At 46.4% G+C, this 21,705-nt stretch overlaps 1 protein-coding gene across 1 annotated transcript in view; it reads left to right on the top strand.

Moving 5' to 3' along the window:
• The window catches only part of HAX1 (HCLS1 associated protein X-1), a 42,524-nt gene that overhangs the window by 6,328 nt on the left and 14,491 nt on the right, over positions 1–21,705 (top strand). The window contains exons 2-4 of the mRNA XM_086947501.1: positions 14,779–14,999; positions 20,289–20,473; positions 21,336–21,396. Coding sequence (XP_086803627.1) covers positions 14,779–14,999; positions 20,289–20,473; positions 21,336–21,396 — 467 coding nt within the window. The remainder of the gene's footprint in view (positions 1–14,778; positions 15,000–20,288; positions 20,474–21,335; positions 21,397–21,705) is intronic.

The following is a 21,705-nucleotide window of genomic DNA, read 5'->3' as shown; positions in this document are numbered from 1 at the left end:
TAGTTTTTTGCAGTATAAATGATAGCCAAGTCTAGTGTTGATTGCTTGGATCTCTTTGTTTGATTGTACAGTAATGGGCTCCTGGATCAGGGCGTCTATATTTTTGTAGTTTGGTGTTTTAGGGCCCACTGCTTTTTTAAGAGCTTGGTGTCATTTTGTTCCGAATGCTTAGTAAATGGAGACTGATTAGTGTTAGAAACGGAACTATTTGTTTCCATATCAATTTTGTGCCTAATTATATTTTTATAAATGACGAGGTGTCTCATTGTGGGCTCTCGTGTGTTGTTAGTTTCTGAAAATAACTTGAAGATATTTAGGTTTTTAACATTTCTTTGTTTCAATGAGTAAGCAACATTCACTTACAGGCATTTACTAAATATGCAATGCTGTACAACATCTATTACTGTTTAACTTTTTTCTACTTGTTTAAGGTCCTTCTTTCAGTTGCTTTACATGAATGTAAAAAGGACATAATTTCAAAACTCCCAACTCCCCCCCGCCCCCCCCATACATGCTTCCTCCATGCAAATTTGTCTTATTGTATACTTTAGGTGTGCCATTGATTATCACTGGTTCGCACTTCCTGACTGTGAATATCCTCCAATTCCTGTTATTCCCCCTTAGATGGGTCTTGTTGTCTGGGTGGAGTTTGATATACTGCCTATTGGATCATCATCCCCCATACCTGCAGCCCCTCCAGCAACCCCGCGTCCCTTCTAGTTTTCCTCATGTGGTCCTCTTCCGCCATTGCCCATTCCTTAAGGTCTGTCCTCCACTTATCTATAGTTGGGCCCTGCGGGGTTAACCAGTGTATAGCTATACGTCTCTTGGATTTTGTAAGTCCAAGTATCAAAAATCATCTGCTAGTCTTTTTTGTTTTGGATTTCTAGGTATCAGGCCCTGAAAACAGGTCCGTATTTCAAAGGCTACCTTCCATCCTGTCACCCTGTTAAGTTGATCTAGAATTAGGCCGTACACTGGCTCATACCCTTAGGCCACCCTACAGCAAACCATATATCACAGAGATTTGTAACAACGACGGGACGCTGCTCACGACTCCCACAGATAACAGAGATGAAGTCTTATCCTACTACACTACGTTATACACATCGAGACACAGCTCTGACGAGTCCGCACAAAAGTATTATCTCGGAAATTGCCTTAGTCTACCTACAAAAAACATGCAGGAATTCATGGCAGAGCCAATCACAGTGACTGAGGTGCGTGGGGCGATTAAAGTACTGCATAGCTCTTCCGTCCCTGGACTAGATTGGTTTACTGAAGAGTTCTATAAGGCCTTCTCTGACCTTCTAGCACCGAAATTGATCGTGGTGTATGCCGAGTCCCTGGAAAAGCAAATTCTGCCTCCTACGTTAAGCGAAGCAGTTATTATTCTTTTGCCGAAGCCCGGTAAAGGCCCCTTCCTTTGCGGATCATATAGATAAAATATTAGCTAAAATTGTAGCCAACAGACTGTCGCAATTAATGGAGTACATTATCTCCCCAGCGCAATCAGGCTTCGTCCCACATCGTTCGACCGTATTAAATTTACGGACCTTGTTCGCAGTATTGCATAGGATTAATCCCGAAACTCCGGCCGCGGCTATTCTGCTAGACACCGAAAAAGCCTTTGACACACTCGAATGGTCCTTTTTCTATCCATAATGTGTGGTATGGGTATGCCAGTGGGTTTCATATCTACTGTAGGCTTACTTTATAGTCTGCCTACGGCAAGGTTTCACATAAACTGCACTATTTCTGTCCCTTTCACACTATCTCGAGGTACACGTCAGGGATGTCTTCTGTCACCCCTTCTGTTCATTCTTTCCATGGAACCTCTGATACGACGTTTTCAGGAACGTCTTCTGCATAATGAACTACAATTTCGAACGGGCCCTCTTTTGGCTTCATTATATGCTGATGATACTATTCTTTATGTTAGAGAACCACAACTGAACCTAGCCCCCTGATCCCGGAAATCCTTAGCTTTGGGCAACATTCTGGGTTGGGTATTATTTGGCTCAAATAGATTATTTTTCCCTTGACTAGCAGTACGATCCCTTGGGAATGCGAGTTCCCTTTGGAATGGTGCCCGGATTCTGTCAAATATCTGGGTATTCATGTACACTTGGATCAGGACCAGATTATGTGCCTTAATTACGGTGCAGCGGTTGTGAAACTTGAGACTCAGGTGGAGAAATGGTTATGACTCCCTTTATCCATGGCAGGCAGAATCTCCATAATTGAGATGATGGTCCTACCCAAATTTTTATATCTTTTAAAAAATACCCCAGTACCCCTCACACAGTTTCTTCAGAACACTGCGATCCCACCTTATCTGACTGGTATGGGGAGGCGGGAGACCACGCGTACGATGGAAGATACTCACCTTACTGTATGATAGAGGAGGATTTGGAGTGCCGGACTTTTATTTATAGTATATAGTGGCGCAGTGCAGTTATGCCTTTGCCTGGTACCACCCAGATGCAAGGATCCTATTTCTGCACCCAGAGGCTGACTTCGTCCTCCCTGAGAGATTAGCTGCCGTTTTGCCCAGGGTCGAACCCAGGAGTCCAGTAGATATACAAATGGTTTCGACCACCAGCTGGGCTTGGAACAGGCTTATCTGCTACACTGGCACTGCAGTTTTATATTCCTCTGCCCTTCCGCTGCCGAATGCTCGTTGGCTTCCCATAACAGGAGAGAGAATGGTGCAATGTATGCTAACTAAATTTGACATTAGCACGGTAGGTGATTTGTGCCCGGGTGGGCACGTCTTCTCGGCTACTGAGGCAGTTCGCTTCCAAGAGGCCACAGCCATGGACAAGTTCGTTATTTAGAGACTATATTCTGTATTAATAGCCACAATCAGTGGCTTCCCGCTGGAGCCCATCTCCTTCAAACCACTGTCTCTCCTGATTGAGAATAAGAGTGGAACACACATAATTTCCAAACTATATAAGCTATGCATAGCACTGGTCCCTATCGTGGATGATAAAGTCAGAGCGGATTGGGAGGCCAATTTAGGGCGTCCGATTTTAGACGACCAGTGGACTGACTGCTGCAAAGTCACAAAGTATGTCTCACTAAATAGTTGTCATAAATGATTACACTTTAAATTTCTCCCAAGAATCTACATGACACCGGCCAAATTGCATAAAATTGACCCCGATAGGCCACACACATATGGGAAATATGGCGCCCAGCACGCAGATTTTGCTCACCTAACCTGGACATGCCCACACATACACTCCTATTGGGTACAGGTGCACAAAACACTAGGGGACATTCTTGGGCTCACACTTGTTCTTATACCGGAAGTGGCTCTGATGGGTTACACGATTAATTTTCCCAAAACAGTCAAACGTTGGTTCCTTGGCCATCTCTTAGCAAAACAGGAGATAGCGTTACACTGGGGTAGCAAAGTTTCTCTCACGTTGCAAGGCTGGTTGAATAGCCTAGCACATTGTAGTATACATAGCAAAATCTACTCTAGGCTATTGTCCAGCACTGCCCGCCCCAAGAATATCTGGGGGCCATATATGGCATATATTGATAATTTGCGCAACTCCTCTGCCTCCCAGTCTAGTTCGGGGATAGTACCCGCGGGTATAGGATAGATAATATGGAATACACCTTGATGAGCAAGAAGAGGATTTATATAACACTACTGGTTTTCGCTCCGTGGTATTCTTCTCATAACAGCACTTTCTGTTGTGGGAGATTTTTACTGGATTGCTGATGGCATACCATTCTCGGGATGTATTCAAACACGAGAGTGGCATTTAAACACGGGACAAGTTGGTTGACGAGCAAATGTCATATACCGTATTGTATATTATATCCATTGCTGACATTACGAGGTAACTGTATCCTTTACAATGTGAACTATACTAGATAACACAATATCTATGATGTACTTACTAAAGATAACTGTATTGGATCGTACATGTGCTGTTGTTTTATGATAAATCGATGAAAATAAAGTTTAAAAAAAAAAAAGTTGATCTAGAATTTCAGTCCAATATTCTTGTATTTTGGGGCAGTGCCAAACCATGTGCACAAAATCGACCTGCATGTGCTGACACCGGGGACATTGCGGGTGTAGCGTTGTATTTATGGTGTATAGTCGCTTAGGTGAAAGATGCGTCATGTGAAAAATATTATTTATACTGTATATGCATAAACCTGGCATATATTGATACTCTACGGACTCCTTAATGTATTTGTTTCCAATTTGTCGGCATCAGCGGTTGGTCGCTGGCCTCTTCCCACCTCTTCTCAATCTTAAGGTTCTTGCCCCGATTATCTTCCCTCAATGCTCTATAAAGGTGGGTTACAAACCTCTGACCTCCCGCCATTGTGTTCATGGTAATCAATGTTTGTGAATGATCTGGGGCTTCAGGAAATGTCGGCCATAGCTGTCGGCCGTGGCTGCCATCTTTAGGAATTGTCCATCTTCCCAATTTAAATGTTTCTACCGCATTCTGGTATGTTATGAACCTGCTCTCTGGATATAGATCTGAGAGCATCAGGCAGCCCCCCTCCTTCCACTTCTCAACTGTCATTGCCTGCGCTATCTGGGCAAACTGTGGTTTGATCCAGGTGTCTGCGTCTGATGCATAGGGCCCTCTTTTAATAATCGTTTTTACTGTCCTATCCCATATTCTGGCCATTAATCTTATCACAGGAGGATATGTTCCCTGTATTCCCCTTCCTTTCAGGAGTAGGGCTCCTAGTTGCTGTCTGCCATAGGAACCTGTGAGCAGGGTCATCTCCCAAGAGGGGTCTGTATCAAGCCATGATATTGTATGTTGTCGTTTTCATGCCAGATAGTATAGTTCCAAGTCTGGGATTTCCAACCCTCTTCTTTCCCACTGTCTTTTTATTACCTCCAGTCCTACCCTGCAGCGTTTCCCATTCCATAACAGCTGTGTTAGTAGAACATCCAGTTCCTTGAATATTATATGCAGAATTTCATAGAAGGACCCCTGCATAACAGAGGCACTTAGGCAATACAACCATTTTAATCAGTGCAGCCTTTCCAATCAGTGACAATTTCAGTGTATTCCAAAAGTGTACACTACCTTGCAATCCCTTGACTATGCTTCCCATATTTTGTTCGTAGAAACAGGCATTCTCTCTAACGATGTCTATACCTAGGTATCGAACAGATTCCAATTCCCAGGGGAGCTCCAACCATGCTGAGACACTTCCCCATCCTACACTCTCTCTATTGGGTATAGCTGCAACTTATATTTATTAATTCGCAGGCCAGAGACTTCCACAAATTTTTCTAGGGCCTTAATTAAAATTGAGGTGGAATGCGTCGGGTGGCTCAGATACACTAATGTATCGTCTGCATATAATGACACTATATGTTCTGTCTGTCCCATTGTTATGCCATGTCCCTTCAGTACTGATCTCTGATGGCATTCTAAAAGTTCCATTGCTATTACAAATATTAATGGTGAGAGTGGCCAATCTTGCCGCGTCCCGCGGTGTAACCTTATAACGTCCAGTACAGACCCTTGCCATTAGTTTTGTATACAGTAGATTAACCCATTGGCTGAATCGAGGGCCCAGGCCCATTTTGTGAAGAACTTACCAACTATATTGGTTAGTGTTCAAGTTTTTGGGTGGATACAGGGATTTCCCATTCAGCTAATAAGTGCCAAATTTTTGATTTATAGTGCATCGAATAATAAAAGGGTGCTATAAGAATGTACATTCAAAGATGCTGGAATTTCCAAACTCTGAAATTGGCAAATAAGTGCCTATATGCTAATATGCATTGAAGCTTTTCTTGTTTACATACCATTAACTTGCTAGTTTCATGTACCTTGCTGGGCTATGGCTTTAAAAAGGCCATGTTAATTATTAGAGTTGGTAAAGTTATGATGTTGGATAGCGCTTTTCTAATTTAAAAATAGTAGCTAGATGTAAAAAAAATCATGTTCTTTGGGAATTTATTGGGATGTTAGTACTACAATAGGATGGGTATGCTCTACGTTTGCTAGTTCCACTAGTCTGCCACATGACTGTCTGAAATTTGGAGAGTTATTAGTTACCTTTTTTCAGTCGTAAAATTGTTAGAGCTTTGCTTTGCTTTACCTTGCTGACTTGAGGCCTGATTACGATCTTGGTGGATGAGTACTCCGCCAGAAATGTGATGGATATCCCGTCCGCTGTATTGCAATTCCATTATATCCTATGGAAGGTGTATTACGGCGGACTGGACATCCTTCACGCCAAGATCGAAACCCGGTCCTTGGTTCTTGTATGCCGTGTTCTTATACTTCTTCTAGGGGTTCAGTGTTTTAGTGGCTGAGGCTTAGAATGATTTATTTTTAGCAGCTTGTTAGTTAACCTGCCGAGCTATATGAACGTCGGGTGCTGTGGTAAGTGTCTTGAGCTGTGTCATTAAATCATACTGGCAGTTCGGGCTGGACTGTTCCCATGAGGCGCAGGGTCAGACTGATTTGCATATGGCCATGTCTGAACTGGGGTGGCGGAGTGAGCTAAAGATCGGTGATGGATTAAACCCAGATCAGTTGACTGGAGGTGAGTGTTTGTATTGTCAATGCTCCGTCCATCACCACCTTTGGTTTTCCATTAAATCATACTGTAACACAAAAAGATTATGGACGGAATGTTGAACATTGTCAAACATTCTCCCCCAGTCACAGATCTGGGTTTAATCCATCATTATTTTGCTCACCACGCCACCCCAGTTCAGACATGGCCATATGCAAATCAGTCTTCACCCTGTGCCTCATGGTAACAGTCCAGCCCGAACTACCAAGCCATGTCTTTCCTGGACCGGAATCAAGCATCCTAGGACCTGTTTCTGGCTATCAGCCGTCATCAGCTTGACTCCAGTGGCATAGTGAGCACGGGACCCACATCTGGGCATATCCTTCCCACACAGGGCGAACAGCAAAACATGCAAAATGATGGACGGAATGTTGCACAATGGCAAAACATTCACCCCCCAGTCACAGATCTGGGTTTAAACCATTGTTATTTTTCTCACCACGCCAACCCAGTTCAGACATGGTCATATGCAAATCAGTCTTGACCCTGTGCCTCATGGGAATAGTCCAGCCCGAACTGCCAAGCCATGTCTTCCCTGGACCTGAATCAAGCATCCTAGGTCCGGTTTCTGGCTATCAGCCGTCATCAGCCAGGATAGCTTGACTCCAGTGGCGTAGAGAGCACGGGACCCACGTCTGGGCATACCCTTCCCACATAGGGCGAACAGCAAAACACACAGGATGATGGACGGAATGTTTGTATATGGCTGGGTTCAAACTGAAATGGCATGGTGAGCAAAAAAACAATGGATTTAGGCCCAGATTTCTCTACTGGGTTGAATGTATGACATTATTCTGCATTCAGTCCATCAATTGTTGTTTTTGCATTGCACCCGAGTGGCACGGGTATGCTCAGACGTGAGTCCCGTGCTCTCCATGCCACTGGAATCAAGCATTCCTGGCTGATTAGGGCTGAAAGGCCGAAACCGGTCCTAGGATGTTTGTTTCAAGTCCAGGGAGAACCTGGCTTGGCACTTCGGGTTGGACTGTTCCCACGGGGCACAGGGTCAAGACTGATTTGCATATGGCTGGGTTCAAACTGGAATGGCATGGTGAGCAAAAAAACGATGGATTTAGGCCCAGGTCTATTGCATTAGGGTATTGTTATGACATATTGCCTAGATGTGTTTATGCTCTGTGTTATACGCAATTGTGTGTTCAAAGTGGCACGATGACCGTTTTGTTGGATCCTTGGTGTGTTTGTGATGAAACTTGTTAAAGATGGTGGATACATTCAAAGGGTGAGAGGCTGCCTGGTGTCCAGTAGTGGATCTGTAGAAGCTGTGTGAGATGGATGTGTGCCAGTGGAGCTGTATGGTGCAGGGCTCGACAAATCTGAAAAATTGTACTAGTCCTGCAGGTCTAGTAACTTGGAAAATCCCCTCGACCCAACTGCAACGTACTTGACCTCTGTCTCTGAAAACAGAGCAAAAATGACAAATCTGAAAGAAACAGGTTAGTATTAGATTCCTTACCTTAGAATATCCCTAGGCGTCAGACTGGATCTGGAAACTTTTGCGTAGCAGTACCCCTGCGCGTTGGTAGGCGTAGTCTGCGGCTACGCGTCCGTCGTCTGCGTCGTTTGCACCAGGATGACGTCGCCGAACTACTTAGTCGCCGCCCTCGCGCGCTGACGTCAGTTCTTCTTTTTTCCGCTCCAGCTAAGCGCAGATCCGGAGTAGTAATACCATTTAGTAATTTTTTGACTAAACTTTAATCTTTTTGATCTGTTTTTCGAGTCGATTGACCCCGACGGTGCCGGTAGGGATGCCCGGGTTCAAACCCTGCTCCAAGTCCAGCCGATTGATGTCGGTTACCGACCCCCATCGCCAATGTCTAGATCTCGACCACGACGACCGAACCTGCTCCGACTGCCGGGCCCTGACGTCTAAGGCTAGGCGGGAGTGGTCCCGCAAGCGACTTGAGCTCCGGCAGTCGGCCCCACGCCGTTCGAGGTCCCGGTCCCACAGGAGGTCGAGGGACCGGTTGCGGGGTCGGAGCCCTCGTAGCTCCGAGAGTCGGCATCGGTCTTCGGGATCAAGATCCTCAGGTAAGGGGCATGAGAGGTCGGAAAGGCGTCATCGCTCTTCCGACCCACCCCGACGCTCGCGCGACGCGGCCAGGGGTTCAGGTGACACCACCCACACGGCTCCGATAGTTGCGGGCGTTCGGCCTGCCCCATACCTTCCGGTCCCTGGGCATGACGCGACGCCGGAGGAGATAGAGCGCTACCTCATGGCCATGAGGTCTCTCCCTCCTCCGCCAGGTTCCGTGGCGCCTTCGGGCCCAGCGGCCCCGGCTGGGGGGCCTAGTGGGTCGGGTGCTTAGGCTCAGACGCCGTTGGGTGCTTTGGCCCCGGCGCCGCCGGCGACTTCGCTCCAGGCGCTGCAGGCCCTCACTGGATCCCGTTCCGGATCTGGGTCGTCGCCGGTCGACCTCACCGGCGCCGGCCCCTAGAGTGTCGCCCCTGGCGACGCTGTCCCCGATCCTGCCCTCGATTCGGTTCCGGCGCCGGAGCGGCGCCGCTTTCAACGTCGTGTGGAGATTTTTACTTCCACGAACCGGCCCCATCCTTTGAACCTGCATACCAGGAGATGGATGACGAGGGGGATTGGGAGGGGTCTGAGGACCCTCTGGCACGGGAGTATCAGTCTCAGCAGGACTGGACAGGTGAGCTTGGGACTGCCAGTGGGCTGGACACCCCGCAAGACACTGGTTTTGTCTCCCCTCCCACTGTGGCTTCGGAGGAGGGGGCTGCCTACAGTGTGTGGTGCTGATGTTGGCAGCCAAGGCCTTGGGACTGGAGCTCCCAATCGCGGCCGTGAGGACTAACCTCCTAACTGAGGTCCTTAAACCGCAGTCAAGCTCGGCTGAGCCTCTGCTGCCGTTTAATGAGGCCTTGTCAGACGTTCTTTTAAGCACTTGGTCCAAGCCCGCTACAGGTCAGCCTGTAGATAGGAACGTGGCCAGACGCCACCGCCCGGCTCCGGGCACCCTTGCTTCCTGTCCACTCACCCCAACCCCAAGAGCCTGGTCATCCAGGCCTCCAACTCCCAGACCGCATTCCTGTCTGCCCCGCCCGATCGGGAATCCAAGAGGTACGAGCAATACGGTAAGAAAGTATTCTCCTCCCTGAGTTTGGGACTGCGGTCAGTCAACACCGCTTGCCTCTTGGGACGCTGCACCCACTCTCTGTGGGACACGGTTGCGGACGTGCTGCCAGAATGTCCAGCGGAGGTCAGGACTAAACTCACCCAAGCCCTTGCGGAGGGTCGAGATGCAGCACGGTTTTCTATCCGGTGTGGGCTCGATACCACCGACTCACTGGGCAGAGCGATGGTAATGACGGTGGCGATTCGTCGCAACGCCTGGTTGAGGTCCGCCAAATTTTCGGCCGATGTCCAGAAAACTCTTATGGACATGCCGTTCGATGGCCGTCGCCTTTTTGGCGACAAGGCAGACCATGCGCTTGAGCGCTTTAAGGACGCCAGGGCTACGGCCAAGTCCTTGGGCCTCTCGGCCCGCGCCAGCAAACGGGTGCCTTTTGCTCCTTTCGTGGCCAAGGAAGGGGCGCTCCCACACGTGCTGCCAGCCACGCACCGCAGACTAACATCCAACGCGGTGGCGGCCATGGAAACCGCCGTGGCGGCAGTCGGGGACAACGGCGAGTCCAGTCCACACCTTCCCCCGCAGCATCCGCCTCTAAAGCCTCCTAGTCCATGCTTTCAGGCCCATGTGACGCCAGTGGGGGGCAGGGTTCGCCATCACCACTTCCACTGGCGCACTGTCACTTCGGACAGGTAAGTGTTGCAAATCGTCCGAAGGGGCTACTCCCTCCCCTTCGAGACAACCCCTCTAGCCATGCCACAGCAATACCACCGCGTGTCGGGGGACCGCTTGCAACTTCTTCAAGAGGCTGATGGCCTCCTGCATCCTTCTGGTGCATCACGCCCGGTGGCGGATGCGGGCTCTGCAGTGGGACCTGAAGTTTCAGTGGGCCCAGCATCAGGGCAAACTGTCAGACCATGTCCTGATCTCGGAGGGCACTGTGAGACAGCTGCAGTGGTGGCTCACGGACCGCGATTGGGTCAGCGGCAGGTCCCTCTCCTTACCCCAACCGGAGCACGTAGTTGTGACTGTCGCGTCCCTCCTAGTTTGGCGAGGCCACATGGGAGAGGCCGAGATCAGAGGCCTCTGGTCTCTGGCGGAGTCCTGGCTCCATATCAACCTTCTGGAGCTGAGGGCGATTCGTCTAGCACTGAAGGCAATACTCCCCTCTGTCCGGGGAGCGTAGTGCAAGTGTTCACGGACACCACCACCGCCATGTGGTACTCCAACAAACAGGGCGGGTGGGGTCATGGACCCTCTGCCAGGAGGCTCTGCGCCTCTGGTAGTGGCTGGAACATCAGGGCGTGACCCTGGTGGTTCAACACCTGGCAGGTTCCATGAACCCCAGGGCGGACGAACTCAGCCGACGGTGCATGATTGATCACAAATGGCGTCTCAACTCGGATGTGGCGCAAGGCCTCTTTCTGCAGTGAGGAGAGCCTTGGTTAGATCTATTCGCCACAGAAGAGAACGCACAATGTCATCAGTTCTGCGCGTTGGAATTTCCAAGGCGGCACTCGCTCGGAGACGCTTTTCGTCGCGAGTGGAGTTGCGATCTGTTGTACGCCTTTCCGCCTATACCACTTCTGCCCAGAGTGCTGAAGAAGATCAAGCGCAACCGGGCTCAAGTTATCCTTGTGGCTCCGGACTGGGCACGAAGGTACTGGTATCCCGAGCTACTCTGTATGTCTGTCGGTCCCCTGGTTCGTTTGCCTCTTCAGGAGGACTTTCTGTCGCAGGAGCAGGGGACGGTCCTCCACCCGAACCTGTCCAGTCTCCACCTACATGCTTGGAGATTGAGCGGCGATAGTTGAGGCCATTTGACTTGCCTCATGAAGTCTGTACTGTGATTCTGGCTGCCAGGCGTCCCTCCACAAAGTCGGTATACGCCTGCAGGTGGAACAGATTTGTGGCATGGTGCACAGCAAAGGCTGTGGATCCTCTCTCTGCCCCTCTTTCGGAGGTTCTCCTCTTCCTTCTTTCTCGTGTCCAGCAGGGCTCTGCTCTGGGCACTCTCAAGGGCTAACTTTCTGCCCTTTCAGCCTTTTTAAGGCTACCTGATCAGCCATCTTTGTTCAAGTCCCCAATTGTAAATAGGTTTTTGAAGGGTATCTCACACATGTTTCCCCCTGTTCCATTCATGATGCCTCAGTGGGACTTGAACCTTGTTCTTACCTATCTGATGTGCGCTCCCTTTGAGCCACTTCATAACTGTCCTCTTCGCCTTCTTACTCTGAAGACTGCTTTCCTGGTTGCCATCACCTCTGCCAGGAGAGTGAGTGAGCTCCAGGCTCTTTCTTCCAAACCTCCTTTCCTTTCTGTCCATCCGGACAAGGTTGTGCTGTGGACAAGACCCTCTTTCCTGCCCAATGTTGTCACAGCCTTCCACATCGGGCAGTCTATCACCTTGCCAACATTCTTTCCGCCTCCGCATCCCTCAAAGGAGGAAGAGCGGCTCCACCGTCTGTAACCAAAACGTGCGCTCTCGTTTTATCTGGATCGCACACGACAGTTCCGGGTGGATGACCAACTCTTTGTTGGTTAAGTGGGTGCTAAGAAGGGACTTGCGGTACACAAGCGGACCATCTCTCGGTGGGTCGTGTTGTGTATCAAGGCATGCTACTCCTTGGCTAAGAAGGAACCTCCTGTTGGGCTGAGGGCCCATTCCACTCGGGCCACGGCGGCTACTACTGCCCTGGGTCGGGGAGTCCCCTTGCAGGACATTGGTCAGGCAGCTACGTGGACCTCGCTGCACACTTTTGCAAGACACTACTGCCTGGACAGTCAAGTCCGGAGGGATGGCTTCTTTGGCCGTTCCGTCCTCCAGATCCTCCAGGACTTTCTGGGGTTGGTATTGCTGGGGTATCTATTCTAAGGTAAGGAATCTAATACTAACCTGTTTCTTTCAGATGAACAAGTTACTTACCTTCGGTAACGATATATCTGGAAGAAACAGTAGTTAGTATTAGATCCCTTACCGCCCCACCCATCCTCCCTGTTCTGCGAACCGATATCTAGGGTTAAGGTCATCGCCTTTCAGTGCCCTAGTTTCATGGCACCAGTGTTGGTTTTTATCATGGCTCTGCGTTTCTGGCGTGGAAAAGCTGTGTATAAGAACTGACGTCAGCGCACGAGGGCGGCGTCTAAGTACTCCAGCGACGTCATCCCGGAGCAGACGACGCCTACCGACGCGCAGGGGTACTGCTACGCAAAAGTTTCCGGATCCAGTCTGACGCCTGGGGATATTCTAAGGTAAGGAATCTAATACGAACTACTGTTTCTTCCAGATATATCGTTACCGAAGGTAAGTAACTTGTTCGTTAACAAGATTTAAAGGCATCACTAGCCAGAAAGGGCGAGTAGGACCTAAAAATAACTCGTCCTCATCCATTCTTCCTCGCAAAGGCGAGCGGGCGAGTGGATTTGTCGAGCCCTGTGGTGTGAAATAGGGAGCTTACTTAACTTTTCACAGACTCAACACCTCCTGTATAACAGACTCTTTATTAAAGAAGACAATATTATCCACCAATGCATGAATTAATACCTAGGGACTTAACACTTAATGCTAAGACACCTTGTTAATTTAAAAACAAAGATCAGCCTGGATCAGGTGGATGATCTTTCGGTCAAGATGGGAAAGATTTATTTATAGACCTCCATATATCAAATGGTTTTACCCATTCTGCTTCTGTGATTAATTGGTTGATAAACAAGGGCCTAGGTCCCTTGACTTACTGTGCCTGAACTGAGCTCAGCTATGTAGGTATCAAGGACCCCCTGGTTAGGATATGACTCCTGGGTCAGGGAAACAATTTTTATGTAAAGGTATATGCCCAGGCAGACTTACAAAACAAGAGACTGGCTATTTTTAAAAAAAACATTATATGAACATAGATCAAGAAATTAGCGCAATGGACTGTAATGATATCAAAAATAATTCTTAAGAATCGATAGCTTTTATTGTGTATATCGTATATACAGATCTACATGTATTTATTCATTTTTTAATATATCTGAATTAAAAATTATTTTTGATATCATTACAGTCCATTGCGCTAATTTCTTGATCTATGTTCATATAATGTTTTTTTTAAAAATAGCCAGTCTCTTGTTTTGTAAGTCTGCCTGGGCATATACCTTTACATATGAACTGAGCTAAGCGCCAGGAACGCTGGAACGCTGGTTCTCCTCCACCCACCGCTACCCTGCCACGCCCCTCCTTGCTCTAAACCACAGTTGTCGCTTACTGCATGGCCGCCACACCTCACCACATAATACGGATGAGTGTTCACATGCTCCTCCTGCAAGTGCATGTCACTAACAGCACCCCACTTGCTCACGCAGGCCAGCCACCTGCTCACTCAGACCAAACACCACCCACACTTTCATGCATGCTGTTCAACACCCCCTCGCTCAACTAACCTGACAGGGCCCCCGCAGTGTCTAAGTCTCCCCTTGGCACCCTCAAGATGAAGTGTCAGGCAGCCTCTTTGGTCACCAAGTTGCACAACAAGAAGGGAGTAAAGGAGGGTGGGAGGAGGAATAAGGTCAGGTGTATTCTCATCTCTTCAAAGCCACTTGAGGGCCAGTCGATCCCGCAGTGTTCTCTGTAATGCGTTCATTTCTATTCCGGTTAATTTATTAAATTGTCCCCCTTACCGTGGGATTTCCAATGCACTGGAAATTGTAAATGTTAAACATCATTGTACCACAGCTAAAAAAAAAAGCAAAAATAGCTCAGTTGCTTATGATTCTTTGCACCTTTCTCTGTAGTTTTTCAATGTCAGGTAAGCGAGGATTCAGTTTGGTGTGCTGATCTTGAATTAGGCACCCAGTCCTTTCTTTGTACTCGTTTGTGCTTTATAGTAGTTGGTGATAGGGCAGAATAATTAAAAACATCTACGAGATTGCCTTCCTATGCTCGAGAAGAGAACTCTGCTTGGCACACAGTGAGTGGGGTGGAGATGTATATATATCCTTTGCTGATCAGACTTAAGATTGCTTGAAAGCATCAGTGCCTGCTGTTGCGGTTTGCCACTACACAAACCCTCTCTTTCTTGGCTGTCTAACACAGAGATCCCTTCTTCGGGGGCATCGCTCATGATGAGGATGAAGAAGAGGAGGATGGTGACGAAGGCCGTGCTTACCCTTTTGGTGGTAGAGCGCCCGAAGGTTTCGGATTCAGCTTTGGCCCCGGAGGGTCCTTTTTTCACAGCAGTTTCGGCTTCGAGGAAGTTTTCCAGGATTTCAACAAACTCTTTACCGATATCGACAAATGGGCAGCCAGCCCAATAGGTATGTTGTCACAGCACCTATCAAGCTCTTCTTCAGTGTAGATGGTATTGTGTTAAAATAGGGTATACCCTATCACGATTTCAAACCTGTTGAGTGTTCATCAGGAGGTCTTTTTTAGAGAACACACTGTGCCACAGTACGAAGACATGGGTATGTAACCAGGTGGGACTGGCATTGGGGCAATAGAACAAAAGTAAGTGGCAATCATATATTGGATGAAGTACCTTCTACCATACATTATGGCAAGTCTTTAAGATGTGCCATGACCACACAGAAGAGCGATAATGAAGGCAAAGTTCCTTTTATAACATCACAGAACTTAAAGATGACTTGCAAAATCCTTGTAATGTACAGCAGATTGTATTTTATTAATTGTAACTAATGGTCACACATCCAACCCTTTCCGGAAAAAACATCAAATCATGGTCTCCTGATCTTTCAGAGGACACAGATGGTATGGCTCCAAAACTTGCAACCATAGATGTCTCCTTTCGGCTAGCCACTGTTTAATTTCTGTGAAAATTGTTCAGAAGGAGTAAAACCCGAATTTTCTCTTTCATAGTTTAAATAGTAGGCGCAATCCGGCTTTTCGACCTGCGTTTCCCAACGCTGCTGGTTCTGATAGGCATTGTGAACTCGCAACTCACCTGTAGTAAGTTTTTACGGTATAGTAGCTATGCCACTTCCTTATTACAGATGACTAGTGATATCACTAGACTTTTAAAAAATCAGAGGCGGGTATTTATGCAAATATAGAGCAGTATAACATTACATAAGAACAAACATGAAAACTCAAAAGTAAATCACAGTAAAACAGAGGTCTGTAATGCCTGAGGGAGGCAGAGTGTTTTTGTAGCCCATAACATTTCCCTTAAGAATCTAGAGGAAAGGCCACATAAACTACTGGCTCTAGTAACACTCAGTAAAGCAAAGCACACGCGTCTAGGGCCCCGTTGACTACACTAATCTAACCAACTACAGAAAATAACTTAAAGATACGTTTTTCTGTGATTTACCTTTTCAGAACACTGTGTTTTCATGTTTGTTTGTACTTGGGTGACGTGTATATCTTGGCAGTCAGTTAAATAACAGCTTTTTAAATCTTTTTTATTTATATTTGTTGTTTGTTATGACTTTCAATATGTGCGCCATATAACTTGCTTTTAGTATGTTTTTGAAACAAGTTTATGTTGAAGTTTTGTTTTTTTTACATTTTTTATTGATTTTTTTCACATACCGCACAGCACAGTAAAATATAACAATACTAAACGTCGATAAGAAGCAAAAAAACACAAAATACAAAGAAAAAAAGAGTAAGAACTACTTCTTTGCGGGTTCTAATACATAACACAAACTAACGACCAGTCACCAGATATATAATAATACATGTATTCAGCTCACCGACATACCCTCCTTCCATATCCATATTGGTTCCCAGATTTTCTTCCATAACCCCCTCGCCCTCCTACCCTTCCTAGCGTATATGCCTTTTTCTAAGTTGTAGACAGCCAGGAGGCTTGCCAGCCACTGTTGCATTACTGGTGGTATTTTATCCAACCAAGTCCTAGCTATCAAGAGTCTCAGAAATGCCATGGCGACAAATAGGAATTCCCCATACGTACTGTCTGTACAAACACCAAGTAGTGTCAAAGGTGGGGTGAGGGTAGTACTAACCCCTAACAAGCTGGCAAGAAAGAATTCAATATCTTTAATAAATGTATAAAGTTGTGGGCAGGTAGCAAATATGTGTATGATGTCTGCCTCTGGTGCATTGCAGCGTGCGCAAGTGGTCCCTGAAGTTCCTCCCCACTGAGCTATTCTTGCCGGGGTGAAATAAAGAGAGTATAGCGTATAAGCTTGTAGAGAGGCTGAGCATAGTACTGAGCACCTTAGCTCTAAAGAATCTTGAAAGCAGCCTATCTCGATATCTAATTTATTAGTCCACTTAGCTCCATGCTTTTCCAGGTCATCTGGTTTTACAGTACCAGAGCTGCATAAAAACTGCGGATTGTACACTCCCCGCCCCTTTCTATGCAATCCAAGATGCCATTATTGGCAAACCCTGCAGTCCCTCCCTGCCTGCTACTCAAAAAACTCCGAACCTGTAGGTATTTGAAAAAGCTCCTCCTGTTTATGTGGAATTTAGCCTCTAGATTCGAAAATTGAAGAATCCCATCTGGGCCCAACAGGTCCCCTATCTTCACAATCCCCTTTTCTGCTCAATCTGCCATAACTGAATCTGAAAATATCGTTGGTGGTAGGGATCTGTTTTTATACAACCGCGTATATCTGTTGAACCTCCCCAAGCCAAATTTCTTCAAAAAAGCTGCCCAGATTTTATGGGCGGCCCAGACTGTCTTAAACCTTGTTCTTTTAAAATAGGAGTAGTCAGTGCAGCTAAGAAAAGAGTTCTCCGTCTCAGTACCGAGAACAGTTGCGTAAACTTCTGTAGAAGTGGACGTGATTTTAGGATCCAATCCGCCGCCTCCAATCAGACCCTGCATATGCTGCAGAGCCGCTGCCCCATAGTAAAGTCCGGTGCCCCCCAGCCTCCTCTAGCCCTAGGGAGAGTGATAAACCTATATGTCCTCCTTGTTTTCCCATGTGCCCAGATAAATGTATTCAGAACTAACTCTAAACTATTAAACCATTTGGCCTAAAAAAATAAATGTACTGAAATATAGAAATTTATGTAAAATTACCATTTTAATTATATTTGTACGACCTACCAAAGATAAGTGGAGATTGTTCATTCTCACTAGGTCCGAGCTTACTTTGGCCATTAGGGGTGCCATATTCCGTTCTACTACCACATCTAAATCTGCAGAAATCTAAACCCCCAGATAAACTGCAGCGTTAACTACACGGCAATCATTACAAACAGTGTAAGAGTTTTTGACTATCTGGGTCTTGCTCTTATTGAGCTCTTATTGAGCCTATATCCTGAGAACTCTCCAAATCACTGAGCCTCCAATTCTACCTCACCGATGGCTAGGGCAGGATTGGGAGTGACAATTGCCACGTCGTCCGCGTAGGCCAGCGTTTTAATTTGCTTGCCGTTTATGCTTACAGCGGGAATGCTTAAGTTGTCTTCTAACCTTCGCAGTAAGGGGTCCATATTTAGAGCGAATAACAAAGGTGACAATGGGCAGCCCTGCCTGGTCCCCCTGTTAATCTGCACCAAGGCAGTATGTCCCCTATTAATCCTAATCCGGGCTGTCTGCTCCCTATATAGTGCTTGAACACCTTGGATATAGCCTTCCCCTAAGCCATACCATCTCATTACCGCCCAGAGGTAGTACCAAGAGACCCTGTGGAACACCTTTTCTGCATCTAGGAATAAAACTGCGATAGGGTCCCCTGGGACGCCAGTGGCATCAAACAGAGTAATTACCTGCCTAATGTGCTGAGTGGTGCCCTTCCCCGGAATAAACCCGTGTTGTGTGGGACTGACCATGACAATCTTTTGGCTAAAATTATTGAAAAAACCTTTGCATCCGAATTCATTAAGGTGATAGGCCTGTAAGAACCCGGTGCTGTAGGTGCCTTGCCGTTCTTTAAGATGACTATAACGTCAGCCCCCCCATGATCTTGGAATTGAATTCCCCTGCTGGGCCTGTAGTACCGTATTTAACATCTTAGCAATAAGCACCTCTTGAAATACCTTATAAAATTCAATTGGGATCTGGTCCGGGTCTGCTGCTTTTCCTGAAGGAAGATTCGCCAGTGCTGAGGCCACCTCCTCTAGGTTAATTGGGGATTCTAAAATTAGCTTCTTTTCTTCCGAGAAGTTCGGGGCTAAGCTGTGGTTAAGATATTCCTTTATATCTACATCCCCGCCACCATCCTCTAGGCCATAGAGATCTGTATAAAATTGCCTAAAAACCTCCCTTACGCCCCCTGGCTCGTATACCATATTACTTTGGCTATCCAAGATATCCTTAATTTCTCCTGCTGCTAAGTTCTGTCTGGTGCGAATTGCCAAGATGTGTCCAACTCTCTCGCTCAACTCGAAAGATTGTTCCTTCTTGGCTAGGTAGTTGGCTGCAGTTTTACTAGCAATACCTTCTATTGCTTCGGCTTTTAATGAAATAATTTTAAGTAATTGCTGTTCCAAGGGCATACTCAGCTGAATTAACAAATTCAATTCCTCCTCTGCCTTAGCTAATGTTCTTACTAGTTCCTCAACTCTGGTCCTCTCGGATTTCTGTTTATGAATCGAATAGCTCAGTGTCTCCCCTCGGGCTCCCGCCTTAAATGCATCCCAAGCAATACCTGAGGCTGTGCTCCTTCTATTGATTTCCCAGAATTCACTTATCCGTTTGTTAATTAAGTTTATGTTTAAGGTTTGAGTGGAGCTCTTATAACCATTTAATCCTTAAATATTAATCAAAGAAATACATGTATAAACATTGATACAATGCCTTGTATGTGTTAATTGTTTATAGTGTCATCTGTGACTAATGGGGGTCCTGTTTCTTTTCCATTTTAGTAGTCAGTTATGCTCATTAGACCCATCTTTATATGGTGGTACTACTATGGGATTCTTTAAAAAAAAAAAGAGTAATTGGCTTGAGGTATCCATTAAGCGGACACGTTAAATTTGATCATGTACTTGACAATGAATACCCTTGTTTGCACTACTTACTTATTGTGCTTTCACACTTCTTATTTGTGTTACTGTTATCTTTAAGTTATGTATATCTAAATTCATACCATTGAATGTTAGTTTTATTTTCTCTGTTGTGTGGGCAAATAAGGCAGAAGTGACGTCATAGGTTAAAACGCTCCTTATAGAGCTGATCCGTTTCTTTGGCAGTGACATCTACTCCTCGGGCAAAACTTTTCTTGATGCTCCTAACATCTGTCTTACAATATTGTAAAATCATCACCATCCAGTGGGATGTGATTTATATGACAGCGTGCATTGTGACCTCACAAATCACCTGTAGTAAGTTTTTACGGTATAGCAGCTACGTTCCACCAAATTGCTATAAAAATGAGGTGGGATAATTCTGACCACTACTACCCCAGTATTTTCGATCCAGTGTGATCCTTGGAGTTTTTAAAAAATGAATGATTTGTTGGTGGATAAAGTACACATCCATAAAATGTTACCAGTATAGTAAAAAACATGTTAATTTCTTCATCCTTGTCAAAACTTCGCAACAAAGTGAGAGAGAAAAGTGTCTGGTTTTAGTTTTAATTGTTCATCCAACTCTGCTTCCATTCTTTATTTCTCCGACTGTCGGAGGCGGTCTCATTGTTTGATGCTGTTATCACATGCAGAGCTTCCTAGTGCTGGTGAGTACCCCGTAGACCGAGGAAGGGACCGGTCTCTGCGAGACTCCATGTTGAAGGAACCAGACAGTGACCCACCTAAGAACAGCGAAGGCTCCCTACGTCCAGAAGCAAGGGACATACCTGGTTACCGATCACCTGAGAGAAGAACTCCTTGGAGGCCTTTTGGCAGGGTATGTGCGGGCTGTGCACAGAAGGACCACTAAAGTTTATTGGAGCTGTGCAGGATCCAGTGAAGAAAGGGGGACTTCTAGATGCAGTTGGGGTAGAATCCCATGAGCATGCACGGCTAATCTAAAGGTGTATGGAGTGAAGGGATGTAGATAGACTAGGCCCAAGAGTGAGCTACATTTTGGTGGGATATTGTTGTGTAGATCGCAGCAGTGACGTGTATATGGAAGAAACTAGAGGGTTTCAGATAGGTGACATTTGGTAAGTTGGAGTTAAGAGTACTCTAATGGTCATTCTTTTGGGTCTTTACATTCCCAATTGAGAGATTTTAGGTGAGAGGGTGGACCCTGTGAGTACTCGAGGTATATACTTTAATTGCCCAGAGAGGGGGCTTTTGGTATCCTTGGATGGAAGGAATGCTGGACCATGATAGGTCTGCACTGAAAGTGATTTAATTTCTTTGATTAGGAGTAACACAGTGAATAAGCAAAGATGGGAGTTTAGGATACTCTTGGAACGAGGCCCAGGAAGGAATAGACTTACTCATAGGTTCAAAGGGACCAAGCCTGCTGAAGCCTGTGGCTTTGCAGAGCACGGGGTGGTGTTGTTTACATGTATTCTGCGGTTATCCGGGATAAACTGAGTAATCAGGAGACCATTTGAAGTCCTTTGCCTGTGAAGGCTGGCAAGGCCTCTGTGGTCAATGGGGGTGTTGAGAAAAGGGTGATCTTAGCAGATAAGTGCTTTAGTTACCATGTACTTCAACAGGTGTACAATGTTGGTAATGTATAGTGCGTAGTATGGAATATTCTGTGATTGCTCTTTACCAGTGGTGATGCTCTTAGTGCCTTCTTTGTTTTTTAGATTGATGATTTCTGGAAGGCACCACCACATACAGGAAACGATGCTGCTCTAGAAGATAAAGGTCAGTACATTTTACTCTTTTTGCTAGAGTGACATTAGGCATTAGATTTTCCGTCTGATGATTAAGCTCCTTGGGTGTATCATCACAGTTGAAAATGAAGCTGATTGAGGTAAAGTGGTGAGACTTGTTGAAGAGCTACAGTACCTGGCTTTGTTGGGAGAGCAGGGCATAGCAGAAAGGAGTGACTGATACGAAATTAGTAAGGCACATGGTTGTATCATCTTTATGCAAGCAGTGAGAACGTGGAAGTAGGATACAGGGACCTTCCACTAGTGTGTGACAAAACGTTGTGAGTCCAACAAATACAAA

The sequence above is a fragment of the Lissotriton vulgaris genome, chromosome 12, assembly GCF_964263255.1.
Source record: "Lissotriton vulgaris chromosome 12, aLisVul1.2, whole genome shotgun sequence".
Classification (NCBI taxonomy): Eukaryota; Metazoa; Chordata; class Amphibia; order Caudata; family Salamandridae; genus Lissotriton; species Lissotriton vulgaris.
The sequence above is the reverse complement of the archived record's forward strand: the minus strand, read 5'-3'. Positions and strand labels throughout refer to the sequence as shown.